Source organism: Myotis nattereri (genome assembly GCF_964212035.1).
Source record: "Myotis nattereri genome assembly, chromosome: 19".
NCBI classification, from domain to species: Eukaryota; Metazoa; Chordata; class Mammalia; order Chiroptera; family Vespertilionidae; genus Myotis; species Myotis nattereri.
The window spans coordinates 9,754,899-9,771,482 of record NC_138095.1 but is presented as its reverse complement, the minus strand read 5'-3'; the positions used below and the strand labels follow the sequence as shown (position 1 = coordinate 9,771,482).

Genomic DNA, 16,584 nt, shown 5'->3' with positions numbered 1-16,584 from the left:
ATCAAGAAAAGATGGTATGTGGGATCTGCAAAGACTGAGTTTTTCTGCACATGTTAAAAGGAATAGAAAATTTCAGGGGGAAAAGCACCCTCTTTGGTCCATATTTCTATGCCAGAAGCACATTTGTAAATTATCACTTGATACTTCAGTGATTAAAAATGGTATTGGCCACTTTCTGAGGATTTTTTTTCAGTGCTTATAACTCTGCCATTGATTTCATTTTTTTAAGGCTTGAAAGCAAAATTTGATAATGATGCTAGCTTCTTTATAACACTATTAATCAGTTAAAAAACAACTTAACAATCCCTAGTCGGTTTGGCTCAGTGGCTAGAGCATTAGCCTGCGGACTGAAGGTTCCAGGGTTCGAGTCCGGTCAAGGGCACAGGCTTGCTTTGCAGGCTTGATCCCCAGTAAAGGGCCCCGTGCAGGAGGCAGTCAATCAATGATTCTCTTTTATCACTGATGTTTCTATCTCTCTCTCCCTCTCCCTTCCTCTCTGAAATCAATAAAAATATATTTTTAAAACAAGGGAGTCAACATGTGCATTCCCATAAAAATAACTTAAGAAGTAATTTATTATTTGTATTATTGACATGTTGTTCTAATACATTTTATTTAACCCTTTTAAAGAATGGGTGCATTTTGGGGTGTGCAACATTTTAGGAAGTGACCTGATTCTATCTCTGTGCACGTGGCATGTACTCGCACCTCGTTGAAGTGATAGTCGTAGAAGAACGGCATGTTGCTCTCCAGCTTCCCCTGCGCAGCTTCGTCCGCCTCACTCTGCCATTTCTGTTCCAATTCCGCAACACTCTGCCATTGAAAGAAAACAGCGTGAACGTCAGCGCAAAAGGGAAACGCTTGCGGCCTACAGATGCCGAGTGCTGGTCGTGATCGTCATAACCATTCAGGTCACTTTGTAAACTTCCTTACATGTCTAGGAATGAAGTGATTTCCAACAGCTATAGGAGACATGCTGGTGTTTAGCCTTCCCTTACCTGCAGCTGTCTCTCCATGGCATTGAGTTTCTTAAAGGTCTCTCCCATAATTTTACACAGTAAGTCATACTCCTCAGCGTGCTCTTCTTGATACTGGAAGTTTATGAGAGACTGCAGTGCATCAACCAAGTTCAGGTGCTTAATCACACATGACACCACCATCTCCTCCATCACATCTGGCTGAATTACCTCTCTGTGATTACAAGGGAAAGTGGTCAAGGATATGCCATGTGCTCACCTTACCAGTACGTTCTTACAGGCTAAAGAACGTAGGCTTGGATTTAAATATATTAAATATTCACACCTATTCCAATAAAGAGGCATGAACATTATATGATGGCTTTCCTATCAAGTTGGCAATAATTAAATATATTTAACTGATAAAACTAACATTGGCTGATAAAGCTGAAAATCAAAATGAATGATATTTCACTTTCTATGATTCATACATTTTGAACTCTAGTCACATTAGAGCTGGCAGAGGTGTCAGAATCAAAAAAGACCTTTGGCACCAATTATCTGCCAATTAATTTCATGCAGTTTGTGGCTTGTAGTATTTCGTGTGTACGGATGTTGGGCTGAAAGCAATGGTGCTTCTGTATTTTTTTCATTTTAAATGTCATCTATTCTTTATATTTTTCTCTGAAATAGGCAATCTTGCCTCATTAGGCAGAGCAGAGGCTTGCAAAATAGGGTTCACTTTAAACAAGAATACCATGAAGACATCTGTAACTGCAAGACTTCTAGAATAAAGACCCCTCCCTCACCATCTCTTTAGGTATCAAAAACAAAGAAACACCGCTTGACTCTATGGAAATGAAAGTAGAAGATAAAGCCACCTGAGAAAAACCTAGAACTTGTCAAACTGTAGCATGCATCAGAATCATATGGAAATATTGTGAAAACAGATTATTGGGCCCCATCCTCAGAGGTCCTGGTTCAGCAGGTGTGAAATGGGGCCCAAGAACTAACAAGTTCCCAGGTGATGCTAACTGCTCACTACAAGCCCACACCAGAGTGCCACCTGGGATACTTGGTTAACAATCATTAAACAAACATTAAATTAAAGGTTCATTTACTAGACTATAAGAAAGTTACCCCCCTTCAACTATTTAAACATGTTTTTCATTGGAAAAATGAAATGCTATACAGAAACATACTTTATGCTTGGTCTAAATTGAGGTCTAGCACGCCCAGAAATTTCCCTGAGCTTTATCATGATTCCTGGAGGCAGCCTGATCCGGGGCAGATCAAAGTAGCTTCCAACTGGAGGCACGAGGACGTCAGAGGGGTAGGTGAATTCTCTGTCTTCCTCAATGGTCAGAGGCAATGGAGACGGGCTTGGAGTAAGGGCAGGGGAGATCACGCCATTGGCTTCCACCTGCCACTGGCACCTGAACAGACAGAAAAGAGGTTCTGCACTTCCTCTTCCATCTGGAAAGCTACTTAAAGTTTGCAGACAAATAAAACATGAAGGATCACATTATGTATTTATTCACTACTTAAATATGCTCTAAAGAAAATGAACATATTATACAAAACCACATCTTTGGAAATTTACCTCTTCCCAACATTTCATTATGAAAACTTTAAAACATTTTAAAAGCTGAAAGAATTACATGGTTATCAGCCATATACCCATTGCCTAGATTCTCAAATAAGTATTTGCCCTATTTGCTTTATCATCCATCTACCCATCCTTTTGGGGATCCTTTAATTTAATTACACAATGACACCCACAGGATTGTCAGGCAGTAGGCACGATCATCCGGCAAACACTAAAAGTCGTTTTCCACATCAAGTCATTTCTCCTTTGTGAGCAAAACCAGCCCCATATGAGCCTTTTGTTACCTTTGTAAAAGTTTGGACCGCAATAGCTCCTGACAGGCTTCTTCTTCTTTGGTAATTTCTGGTCCATTGTACAGGATTCTTAACATGGAACAAGCTAACACAGACAGACCTAAAGCCAGGTCTACCAGAAAGGGCAAGCCTCCTGACACATCCTCCGAAGACTCCTACAATGCAGACAGGGGCAAACCACACTGGTCAGTGCACATGGTAGAGCCCCTCCACCTGCACTCACCACACTGCACTGTCCCCAACCAGAGGGCTCACAGAGCAGCATCAAGTACCACTGCTATGGGACCCAGGGACAGCACCCAACCATGAGCAGAGAGATGGTGGCACTGGAATGACCACAGAGTGAAGTCTCAACACAGTTCTGGAGAGAGAAGAGCCAATAAGACTCCATATTAGAAACAGCACAGATCCCATGCACGAGTGTTTGGGTAACTCCTCTGCTGTGCCTACCTGGGTATAAGTCACTATTTCGTTTTGTCACCTCCATCCTGTGCTCAAACCAAGATGTTGTCAGTGATGACAGAGAATTCATTCAATAGCCCTGACTGGTTTGGTTCAGTGGATAGAGTGTCGGCCTGCGGACTGAAGGGTCCCGGGTTCAATTCCAGTCAAGGGCATGTACCTTGGTTGCAGGCACATCCTCGGTAGGGGGTGTGCAGGAGGCAGCTGATCGATGCTTCTCTCTCAGTGATGTTTCTAACTCTCTTTCCCTCTCCCTTCCTCTCTGTAAAAAATCAATAAAATATATTAAAAAAATTCATTCAATAAATATTTATTGAATACCTCCTGTGTACCAGCCATTGCTCTAGGAGCTTGAGATACAGCAGAGAATAAAATAAAGATGCCTGCTCACTCAGCGCTTACATTCTAGCAGAGAATTCTACTCCAGAGAGTCTTAGCTTGCTTAACCTTAAGTGGTCCCCAATCTAAAATACACTGTACAAATCAGGCACCTTGAGGGGCTAGTAAACTCCTGCTCCTCCCTCTCCTTTTTTTTTTTTTTTTAGGTGGGAAAATAATTTATTTACATAGATTCCGGGGTCAGAGGGAGGTGGGGAATAACTATTATGCACTGCTAAAAAGGGTAGATAAAACGTGTACACAGAGTATAACACAAATATAATCAGAGATAGACCTAGTCTAGCAAGAAGAGCCTTTGGGACTAGAATGAAAATAATCTGACCCTACTACTCTTAAAACCCAGAGTCCAAATGCTTAGTGTCTAAGTTTTCTTCGTCCTATGGAAAGACTCTGGATGCAGATCACCACTCCCGGCTTCGAAGACAGAGCCCTGGCCACGGTTCTCCGTGCTGCTAAATGGATCTGAGGTCACAGCTAGTTTTATTCCATAAAACCACCACTTACTACCATAGTCTACGTCTTTCAAATGGAAGAGATGGATGAAACAGTGGCTCATATTCTGCCCTGCTTCCAAGGCAAATATGATGTACGCAATCGAGGCACAAAGGAGAAACGACTATGTCCACAGCAGAGGTTAGTCAAGTACCTGAGCTCGAACTGTGCAAGCAAAGCCCCACATGGCTTTGTCAGGAGTGTTGTGTTCACGGCCACTTCTCATTTCAAAGGAGAAGGTGACTGTATCTCCTTCCACCTTAAAATTTAAGGGGGGGAAAATGCACTTTAAAAACAAGACACACGGTTTTCAAGAGAGCAATGAATTTCAGAGATTTACTTTCAAAAGGACCACAGCAATACTTCACTCCTTTCCTCACTTGCTTTTTAAATTCAAATTCCATCCCCTCTCATTTGGACATCAACCTTTCAGGTGTCTCTCCTGCCCAGGTGGCTTTTGGGACGAGGCATCTGTGAAGTGGATCACAACTGCCCAATAGCAGGATCAGAGTAAAGATGAATCAAATCTTAAGCATAATTTTAATAAATACCTCAAATGTCTATTCTTTCTGCCCTCCTCCCCCCTCTTCACATCACCACCTTGCTTGTGCCAATAAGGCAAGCAGATGGCCCGTGTCGTGCAGAACACAGGGGCGGTGCTGGAAGAGCCTGCTCTGTGTGGTAGAACCAACACAGTGTTTGAGAATCAAAAGGCAGGAAAAGAGAACAGCTAAAAGTGCTGTGCTGATCTGGCGTCGGACGCTCGGGACTAGCCCTCTGGAAGAAACTCATTGTCTGTGGCTGAATTAGAGCGGGTACATAATGTATATGAGATAAAGGCTCTGGGAACACACTTGGGAGAGGTTTGGGGGTCTTAATGGGTTTTTCAGTTCATATTCATGTTCTAGGTAGGTATGTGGTAATTCAAGGGCCCAGATCACAGAGCATGGCTCAAATCTTATCAGTCTCAGAATGGATCATCATTTTTGCTCCTAAGGCCCAAATTCATCTGCAAACATTGATTCCACATTTGTAAACTTCAATGGCCCTGTGGGTCCAGGGCAGCCACAATAAGGGTGTCCTTTCTCAGGGAAGAAGTGAGCTGGAAGAACTAGCAGTCCTTTTAGTGGCCAGGGAAGGAAATGTGACCACCTCAGTCCATGCAGTAACCCGTGGGACAGGCTCTGCAGTGGACAGGGGTCTGATGCCCTGCAAGGGAAAGGAGGGTCATTTTGAATGAAGTAGTGACTTCACAGGCCTGGCAAGGTAGCCCCACCTCAAAAAAGCCCCCGTGGCAACGCTTTCTGGAATTCCAGTTAATATACTTGGGCCCGTGAGGAGTGCACGTTCATTTTTCTTTTCTATGAAGTGAATGTGACTGGATGCCATACCTTCACCAAGTCTTTTGGCCAACCAGTTCCTAAGACACTACGGCTGCCGTATCCCAGTGTGTTGCCTCCATACTCAGCAACCTTCCTACTGTTTGTGTTAGGCCCCGCGTATATCACCAACTTCAAAACAGAAAATATACTGTTAGACTGTAAAAGAAAAACAAAAACAACATCTACAAATAAAAAGGCTGCAGAAAATGTTGTTTAAAAATACATTTATAACCAGGCACTGAAGTCATAATATAACTAATATTCCCTGATTTTTTTTTAAAGGTACAACTGATATTAGTTTGAATGCAATCAACCATTGGTATTTACAGGGCAGCTACAGAATAACAAATATTATCACAATTTAATTGACTTGGGCACTTCACATTAAAATAGTTACACTCAGTTAACATATATATATATTTTTAAATAGCTATTAGAATCCTAAATAACTACATATAATTCATTAATAAAAGGTACAGTTTGCCCCCTTAAGTCCTCCCCAAAATTAATAAAGTGAGCAAATACAGGTAAAAAGATGGTTATATCTCATACAACAACAAAATAAAAGCAAAAAACAAAACAACCCAAAAACCTCAATGAATGAGGATTTTAAAAAATGCAACAAATTGAAAATAAGCCATATATTCTTAGAATGTTGCTTCATGGTATAAAAAGAAAATGACACAGATTTGGGCAGAAAGGGGGCTGCTCCTTGGGTCAGTTTTCATGTATCAACGCTTTTCTTCAATAAAGGCTCTTCGCTGATATCCAATTAACCGCCTTTCGAATTTAGAGGCCGTGTGGTATTCAAATACTCTCACAGGAAGAATAAGGCTCTGGCTTCTGCGAATACCAAATCCTGTCTCAAACATGTACTGACAGCCTGTGACTGCGTCAGAGAGATCAGTTTGGATCTAAAAGCTGCACTTTTAGTCCTGGACACTTATCATTTTGTGACTTTGTACCCTCCTGACACCAGCGGGACCACTGGAAAAGTATATGTTTCTTCTATCCATGTAGTGAGCATCCCTGTACCTCCACATTTAACACTAGTATCTAGTGCAGGTGCAGGTCAGCATCCATCAGAAGATGCAAATTACTGGCTTTTAATGGAGAAACTTAGTGACACCAACTAAAATGGCAACTCTTCCATTTCTATTTTAAATAGTCATTATCATTTGCATCTAAAACATGGGGGTAGCTGATGCCAGGGGCTATGAAGTGGTGCAGACTGATGCCACTTTTTTTAAAAAATCTATTTTTTGAGAGGCCCACCAAAGACTATTTTCTAAAGTCTCTTGTTTGCAGCTATGGTGATTTTGGGGGCAAGTCTTAAGTCCCTCCTGACATCTGGGAATCTTCACTAGCCCAAAGATAATAGGGAAGAGGATTCTATAATTTGCCAGTAGTGTGTTTTACTATTTCATTATATATTCAGTTAAGAAGTCCTTTATTCTTAACCTAAGTACCCCCGGGATATAAGACCAATTGCCCTTACAAAGTTCAGGAAGGAGAGATATAACAGACAGCTAACAATCTACATAAAAATAGTCCTGTGTAAGTACAAAGCTATTAGATAATCCTTCAGTTGTTCTTTTATATGTTACATATCACGATTTCATTAGCCTTTCCTCATAAGTTCAGCATAATGGTTTATAATGTAACAATTATAAACAGAAGAAAACATCTCAAGCCCTAAACACTTCCTTTTACTTATAATTTGGTTTGGCCACCAGGCTGGAAACTACACCTCCTCCAAGTATGTGGAAGTGTCTCCGGAGACAATGGCAAAGAATAACCTAAACCAAGACAAGCCCTTCTGAAAGGACACCTTCTCCCCAAGAGATACATGAGAAGCCCCAAGGATTGGGCAGTAAGACCTTTCTAGATGAATGGACACACATCTACAGGAATTCCAAGCACAGAGGGAGGCAGGAAGTAAGCAGAACAAAAAGAAAAATTTCCTTTGACTCGATCTAAACTTTGAAAACTTACAAAAGCCCACTTTCAACACGTTATTAAAACACTGTTCTTAGACCCCAGAGGTGCTGGCTCTTTGACTCCCCCAATCACTACCTTCAAGGCATTATCTTAGGGAAGCTCTCCTACGAGATATCTGCAGACAGAAATACGTCAAGAATGATGACAAGCAGCAAAGGAAAATAAGAAGCATATAAAGATAATCAGCTTATTAGCGGTGGAACCAATTCTAAAGCGGTTCTTGCTTACTTTGTCATAGTCATATTGTGAAGAGCATCTGCTATCGAATCTAAGATACAGGCAGCGAGCTCCTGGGATGTGGACAGTCTCTTTAAATTTATAGTTGTCTCTGACAGGATGGACTGTTTCCACAGTCTTGCCAGCAGCCCATGGAGCAGGAATCTTTAAACCAGTGAGAAAGCCTGGCTCTTCCTTCTCTTCCAGCATCCTACAACCAGACAAAGAGAACATGACTAGTTTAGCAGCAAGGACAGAAAGAAGAAAATTAACACAGTGAAATAGAATAGGTTAAGAAATGTCCCTTTAATTTTCCACAGCATGCAGTATGACAACATTGTGGCTTTTGAATGCTTGATATCAGTGGCGATCAGAAACATTTTAAAAAATCCTACATATTAGGTTCTTTTCTTTTGTTGTTGTTATATAATATATTTGCATTTCCCTCTCTTTTTTCAAGGCGGAAGTCCAAATCATACCCAAGAGGAGACCTCACCAACTCTCATTTAAAGTTACTCAGAAAAAAAGAAAAAGAAGATACTGTAAGCATTTAAATTGTCCGGTTTCCAAATTCCACAGGATCAGCATCCTATAAAGGTTCCTTTTGTTGATATCTGAACATCAATTGCTGAAAACTCCATAAGTCTATGCAACTACTTTATACTGTAATTTTTACTTCAGAAAAGTATCTTCAAAGTTCCTCTTATCTATTATAATTGAACTCTCAAGGATGTCACAGCCCCAGGTTGTGGGATACAAACTCCTAATCCTGCACTTAGCTGCTGTGGAATTCTCTTTCAGCTCTGTGCTATCCAATATGGTAGTTACTTAGTCAAAATATGGCTACTTAAATTGAATCTAAATTAAATACAATTTAAAATTTAATTTCTTGGTCACATTAGTTACACTTCAAATACTGGATAACAGCATGTGGCTGTCGCCAACAGTACTAGACAACAAAAATACACATTTTCATTACTTCACAAAGCTCACTTGGATAGCATACTGCTCTCGAGAAACCCAGAAGTCCTTCCTTTCTGATCAGTGCTTTTAAAGACAACTTTAATGAGATGTAATTAACATATAACAAATTGCACTTTTTTAAAGTGTACAACTTGGTAAGTTTGGACATATGGATACACCTGTGAAATTTCCTCCTTATTCTTGATAATCCAGACCACTTTGCTTTCTGTCACTAGAAATTAGCTTGCATTTTTCAGAGTTTTATATAAATAGAATTATATAGTATACCAGAGGCCCGGTGCATGAAATTCATGCACTCAGCAGCGGAGGTGGGGGGTTGTTCCTCAGCCTGACCTGTGCCCTCTCGCAGTCCGGGAGCCCTTGGGGGATGTCCGACTGCCGCGGAGGTGGGAGAGGCTCCTGCCACCACCACTACGCTCACCAGCCATAAGCTCAGCTTCTTGCTGAGTGACACTCCGCCTGTGGGAGCGCACTGACCACTAGGGGGCAGCTCCTGCATTGAGCTCCTGCACTAACCCCTGGTGGTCAGTGCGCATCATAGCGACTGATCCTTCTGCCGTTCGGTCGATTTGCATATTAGCCTTTTATTATATAGGATACCTTTTGTGGGGGTTTGGCTTCTTTCACTCAGCTTAAGTAGTCTAAGATTCATCTATGTTGTTGAATATATCTATAGTTCATTCCTTTTTATTGCTGAGTAGGATTTCATTGTATGCTTATACCATTGTGTGTATATATCCCCTCACTTGTTGATGGACATTTGGGGTGTTTCTTGCTTTTGGGCTATTCTAACTAAAGCTGTTATAACCTTCAATACAAGTCTTTGTCAGAATCTATGCTCTCTTTTCTCTAGAAGTGAAATAGCTGGGTCATATAAGTTTAACTTTTTGAGAAACTGTCAAACTGTTTGCCAAAGTCATCATGATTTACATCCTCATAATTAATATTTGACAACTTGTCAATTCTGAACTAATCTCTTGATCGGTGGAGAAATTTATTCTAACCTGCTCCTATAAGACTACAAAGCAATTCTATAATTATCCGGAAAATTTTGTCCCTGAATTCTCTTTCTTTTTTCAGTTAGATGATCCTCGCTAAAAATCACTGTTGTAAAAGAAGCACTAGGCTTTCACCAGAAGAAAACAAGGCAGGGGTTCCTGCGAGGAAGCAGCATCACTCACCTCTCATCAGGGAACAGCCTGCCCTTCTGGTCTGATGCACCACATGGGGAACAGCCCACCTCGGCAAAAACTGGACACTGGGTTTTAAGCAGCAAAGCCGTCTGAAACACAAAACCATCATCATGTCTTAAAGTGCTTACGTCAGTTATCTGGATGGTACCAGAGCCAAACTTAGAATTATCACTTAAATCATCTTTTTGCAATCCTAGTCTGCCCTCTTTCACTAAAAAATGCTTTGCTACTTAGACCATTTAACATCATTTTAATCAATGCTGGAATGGAACATATTTATATTGGTTACCGATAGCCACCAAGAACTCAGAAGACGAAATATCATGGCAGGATCTCAGTAGCATTGTAGATTAGCACTTTTATAGCTGACTAGCAACTAGTATTTGCTAAAAGATTGCAGTAAATAATTTAGTCAAACAAATAAATTGTTTTCCTTTAATGTTTCAGTTTACTTTTAAGACACGATGTTTTTCTTCATTCCATTGTTAGTTCCCTTGGCTTCTGAGAGACATGGTTATATTTACTGCCTTCAGCGAATGCACACGGCTGCAGAGCAGTGCACGCTGGCACACCAAGGATCGTACCTGACTGGTATAGAGTACCAGCTGCACTAGCTGAGGCATCAGGGCGTCAGCCATGATCAGAGTCTGCAAATTTGGATGCATCAGGGAAGTCAGTAGCACTGGAAGAAGGTGACCAAGCATGGTAGCTTTAGTAACTTGTTCCAAGCCTTTTAACCTACAAAAATTGTCAAGAAAATGCACTTATGTTATCCCCCAGCATGTGAAAAAGCAACTGACATCATCTTTATCTGACAAATTCTCTTGAATTAGTGAAGCACTTACAGTTGACAGCAATTTAATCCACAAATTTCCCATCTTCTACTACTGAGAGAGGAAACAGAAATCTCAATAGATTTCCTCTTCAACCTATGATTTTGCACACTCAAAAAATGTTTACATGGTGAATTTCATAGCACCTCTGAAGCGCTTTATAAATGGGTCTTCTAGCCCTGACCGGTTTGGCTCAATAGATGGAGCGTGGGCCTGCAGACTCAAGGGTCCCAGGTTCCATTCCGTCAAGGGCATGTACCTTGGTTGTGAGCACATCCCCAGTAGGGGGTGTGCAGGAGGCAGCTGATCACTGTTTCTAACTCTCTGTCCCTCTCCCTTCCTCTCTGTAAAAAATCAATAAAATATATTTTAAAAAATGAAATAAATGGGTCTTCTAGGTAGGCAAATGGCTATTCTAGGTAGCTACCATCTGCAGAGCTCCCTTGGCTCTGGGGCTGCCCTGAGTCTCTGACAGCAAGAAAATGAGTGGCTACACACCAGTTCACCTACCCACAGAAGTAACCCCCACTTTTGCCTAGAGAAACTGGCTTGTGTGGGGTACAGAGGCAGGCAGATTTTTCATTTGATTTTAAAATCACACCCCCCCCCCATTTTATTGAGATCTAATTGACATATAAAATTGTATAAATTTAAAGTGAACAATGTAATGACTTGATATATCTATATATTGTTAAATAATTACCTAGGCACAGTCTTTTTTTATTTTTAAAGAATTTGCTGGACTTACAGGTCCAAGAAGCGCGGAGACCCCCAAACAAAAGGAATCCAAAGAGGACCACACCAAGACACATCATAATTAAAATGCCAAGAGCAAAAGATAAAGAGAGAATCTTAAAAACAGCAAGAGAAAGAAACTCAGTTACCTACAAGGGAATACCCATACGACTGTCAGCTGATTTCTCAACAGAAACTTTGCAGGCCAGAAGGGAGTGGCAAGAAATATTCAAAGTGATGAATACCAAGAACCTACAACCAAGATTACTTTATCCAGCAAAGCTATCATTCAGAATTGAAGGTCAGATAAAGAGCTTCACAGATAAGGAAAAGCTAAAGGAGTTCATCACCACCAAACCAGGATTATATGAAATGCTGAAAGGTATCCTTTAAGAAGAGGAAGAGGAACAAAAAGGTAAAGATACAAATTATGAACAACAAATATGCATCTATCAACAAGTGAATCTAAGAATCAAGTGAATAGCCAAAACCGGTTTGGCTCAGTGGATAGAGCGTCGGCCTGCGGACTGAAGGGTCCCGGGTTCGATTCCGGACAAGGGCATGTACCTGGGTTGCGCACATATCCCCAGTAGGGGATGTGCAGGAGGCAGCTGATCGATGTTTCTCTCTCATCGATGTTTCTAACTCTCTATCTCTCTCCCTTCTTCTCTGTAAAAAATCAATAAAATATATTAAAAAAAAAAAAAAAAAGAATCAAGTGAATAAATAATCCGATGAACAGAATGAACTGGTGATTATAATAGAATCAGGGACATAGAAAGGGAATGGACTAACTATTCTTGGGGGGGAAAGGGGTGTGGGAGATGCGGGAAGAGACTGGACAAAAATCGTGCACCTATGGATGAGGACAGTGGGTGGGGAGTGAGGGCGGATGGTGGGGCGGGACCTGGGAGGAGGGGAGTTATGGGGGGAAAAAAGAGGAACAAATGTAATAATCTGAACAATAAAGATTTAATTTAAAAAAAAAAAAGAATTTGCAATGACCGAAACCGGTTTGGCTCAGTGGATAGAGTGTCGGCCTGCGGACTGAACGGTCCCGGGTTCGATTCCGGTCAAGGGCATGTACCTGGGTTGTGGGCACATCCCCAGTAGGAGATGTGCAAGAGGCAGCTGATCGATGTTTCTCTCTCATCGATGTTTCTAACTCTTTATCTCTCTCCCTTCCTCTCTGTAAAAAATCAATAAAATATATTTAAAAAAAGAAAAAGAATTTGCAATGCCTCTTTTTTTTAAAAAAAAAATATTTTTATTGAGTTCAGAGAGGAAGGGAGAGGGAGAGAGAAATAGAAATATCAATGATGAGAGCATCACTGATTCTCCTGCACACCCCCAACTGGGATCGAGCCTGCAATCTGGGCAATGTGCCCTTGACGAGACTCGAACCTGGGACCCTTCAGTTTGCAATGCTCTATCCACTGAGCCAAACCAGCTAGGGCCCCTAGTCATAATCTTAACATCCTAATCTTCTGCTAGAAGAATTAAGATATGTGACTTACCCAAAGAAAGATGTGGGTTAGGTAAGTTCTCTAAGACTACTTAGGATATTGGGATTGGAACCAGAAACAGAGCTCAGATCTCCCAGGCTCTCAGACTGTATCTCCTCCCAGGGCAGACCTGTACCACTTGCCAACAGTGGACCTTACATGCCTTAACAAGCCCAAATGCAACACTGTTCTCAGTTCCACCCTGCCCACCTACTCCCTGGGAGAGGCTCAGAAACAGGGACGTGGGGACAGATGGGTGCCTGAAGGAAAAGTTACACTGCAGGATTGTTCTAGAGCAGCATCTCTAACGTTAAAACCATCAACACGCATGGTATGTAAGTCATCTTTAACAGCAAACCACAGCAGAAATTTTAATGGGGAGAACTGAGAAAAGGCTTTATTCCTGGGAATGAGACGTTCATCCTATATATAGGTCACTCCTATGTCTGGAGCAGTAAAATTACAGTAAAATCTTAGATATCATGTCACTGTTATCCTTTGCATAGCAGTTAACTGTCAGCATCACTAAGTCACTGCTACCTCCCTAAGGTGCTTATCATGAGAAACTAAGTGCACATGGTGCTGAGCTAGGGACTAATGAAGGTACGAGACCCGAAGGTCAGAGCCGATGCTGCCCCCACAGCCTTACTGCCCTTAGTTCACGACTGTTAGCCCAATCATACCTATAAGCACCATCACTGAGATCTAATTGACATATAAAATTGTATAAATTTAAAGTGAACAATGTAATGACTTGACATATCTGTATATTGTGAAATGATTACCTAGACACATTCTTTTTTTTAAAAGAATTTGCAATGCTTCTTTTTTTAAAAAAAATATTTTTATTGATTTCAGAGAGGAAGGGAGAGGGAGGGAGAAATAGAAACATCAATGATGAGAGAGAATCACTGATTAGCTGCCTCCTGCACACACCCAACTGGGGATCGAGCCCACAACCTGGGCAATGTGCCCTTGACCGGAATCGAACTCTTTACCATTAAAGAGTTCTTTTGCACTTGGCTTTGAAACACCTGCCCTTTCAACTTATTCTCACAAAAACCCTGTATATTAACTGAATATCTGATAAAAGATTTCACTTTCATAAGCAAGTTGTTCTTCCTGAAGGGCAGCAGGGCACAGTTCACAATCCTTTTCCTCACCTCTGCTCACGGTCAGGTATGTCACTATTTATGAGGGCGGTTGTGACCTGCTGTAGCATTTCCAACACTTCATCACATCCAGTCAGGATCTGGGTGGCAAGAGCCAGAATACTGACCTTGAGCTCCTAGGTAGAAAATACCATAGTGTTATTTTTAAGCTTTGTGATGAACATGCACTCACAATGACAACATGAAATGACATATTTTATGATGCATTTCCAAATTAAATAATGAGGTGGCCAGAATAAGCCCAAAGCAGTAAGTTCCGCTAGGATGGGAAGTGGTAATGTGATTAGGGAGGCTAAGGTCGGGAGTGCTGACAGAAATAGGCAGTATTTCCTGGGGGGGGGGGGGGGGCGGGGGGAGCGGGAGGGCACGCGAGTCCCCAGGAGAAAGGCATTTCTCCCATCCCCTCCAGCACAAGGGAGCTCCCGGTGGCCAGCCCAGAAAGTGTCCCGTGGAAGAGTGCCTTGGGTAGTGTGAGGATAGCTAAAGAGAAAAACAGAACAGTAAAAGGCGCATGTAGAGGCGGTGAGTAAAATGAGACAAAAACACAACATTCTGAAACAGTACAAGTGACCTTTACACTTAATGTTTTAAACCATTACACTTGAGCTAAAAATTAAAGTATCAGGCTATTAAACATTAAAAATAATTACTAGAGAGTTCATGGGGGTACAAACACTAAATAATGTAAGAAACACTAGTTAAGGTCATAGGAATGTTTAGTTTACAATTATTTTCTATTAAAAAAATATAACCAAACTAACCCATTAGATGAAATCTGTGTTTTTTATTTTTCCCAGAAATACTAAACAACCCAGTCTATTCTGCCTTTACCAAGATTATTTCTTTCCATGGGTTAAGAATTTATAAAATTTAGCCTTTCAAATAGAAAACACTGGTTTTCATTGTTGGAATTTTGTGGGGTCTTTTTCTTTCTTTTTTGGTGTTATTAAGAGAAAGAGAATTCTGAACTGACCAGACGAGATAAAGCGTCGTTTAAGTGGTACTGACCATCTGAGCCGTCATCTGCTGACTGCACACCTGGCGGTAGCACAGTGCCAGGTATTTTACATGTCTCGTCTCTAATGCTCACAGCAACCTTACAACAGAGATGTTATTGTCCTTTTCTACTGATTAGGAAACTAAGGCAAGAGAAGGTAATGAATAGTATCAGCAAGTTAAATGATTTATTCATGCATTTCTGCCTATTTAAAAACTGATTATATAATGAGATAAACTCATAAATATGAACTAGCATGTGTATGATTTACATAGTACATATACATCAAGGAGTAAGAAAAGGGCAAAGTGTAATGAATTTTATCTTTAACTATGGCTTCCTTGGTTAATTTTTCAGTGTGTTTGGTTAACACTTTAGGGAAGAAGCAATTTTTACTGATTTCTATAATTGTCCCACAAAGATGAAATTCTGAAGAACAATACGAAGATAGTGAGAAAATTATCATCTATTTAAAGTTATGTGAATAAAGAGAATATAATAAACCGGCCAAAATGTCAAAGTTGTTTAAAATGTTATGCCCCTGGATTTACTTATATTTCTACATATATATAAATAAAACTTTCAGGTGCATATGAGATCACTTGTAAGAGCCATATTTCATAGTTCTTTAAAAAAAGATAAAAATGAACAAAGGCATGAAAAGACTGACAGGCGCACATGGAATGACACATTATGAGAGTGTCACAAATATGGTAACCACTGTGCAATGACATAAAAATCTGTGAAATGAGTGGCCCAATAAAACCTCTCACAAAAATATAAGCCACATGGTGAAATCCGACATCATAATACACAGAGATATAGCCAATTAAGCTGTGCTTTACGCGCTGGGTAGAAAGCATCATTAGAATAAAGCTTGGTGTTTACCTGTACCTTCAATGTCTCTCCCTGCAAGGAGTTGTCACTGTCATCATTCTCATCAGGTTTAATCAAAATAGTGTTACTGAGAAGGTGGTTCTGAACTGCCATCAGATAACGCAGGCAAGAGGATGCAGCCTTCAATACAAATAAGGGCATTTAAATGATCTAGATCTACTGAAAGAAGGGATCATGTGATCCACATGTTTTTAAAACATTTCCACAAGGGAAGCAAAAGAGAGAGTACAGAAAACAGACTAAGTTAGTTTCTCAGGTGATTTTTTCCACTTGGCTTTTGACACAGAATTTAATACATTTACCATGACTTTCTGCCTTCGGGTAATTCTCACTAATCACTCACATACTTGAATTTTTGCCTCTTAATAATTTTCTTCCCCACCCTTCTTCCCCTCCATTGAGAAGACTACCAAAACCTTTAAAAGAATTTTGGTTCTTATCACACTCGGTAAAACACT

At 40.7% G+C, this 16,584-nt stretch overlaps 1 protein-coding gene across 4 annotated transcripts in view; it reads right to left on the bottom strand.

The window, feature by feature from the left end:
- The window catches only part of HECTD4 (HECT domain E3 ubiquitin protein ligase 4), a 150,604-nt gene that overhangs the window by 68,729 nt on the left and 65,291 nt on the right, over positions 1–16,584 (bottom strand). For 2 of the 4 annotated variants that reach the window (XM_081113358.1, XM_081113359.1), the window contains exons 17-27: positions 16,118–16,246; positions 14,224–14,348; positions 10,572–10,725; positions 9,976–10,076; positions 7,823–8,021; positions 5,603–5,749; positions 4,366–4,470; positions 2,850–3,013; positions 2,159–2,392; positions 999–1,191; positions 709–813 (exon numbers count right to left, since the gene is read on the bottom strand). In XM_081113358.1, coding sequence (XP_080969484.1) covers positions 709–813; positions 999–1,191; positions 2,159–2,392; positions 2,850–3,013; positions 4,366–4,470; positions 5,603–5,749; positions 7,823–8,021; positions 9,976–10,076; positions 10,572–10,725; positions 14,224–14,348; positions 16,118–16,246 — 1,656 coding nt within the window. The remainder of the gene's footprint in view (positions 1–708; positions 814–998; positions 1,192–2,158; positions 2,393–2,849; positions 3,014–4,365; positions 4,471–5,602; positions 5,750–7,822; positions 8,022–9,975; positions 10,077–10,571; positions 10,726–14,223; positions 14,349–16,117; positions 16,247–16,584) is intronic. The other 2 variants (XM_081113360.1, XM_081113361.1) reach the window with 2 other exon arrangements.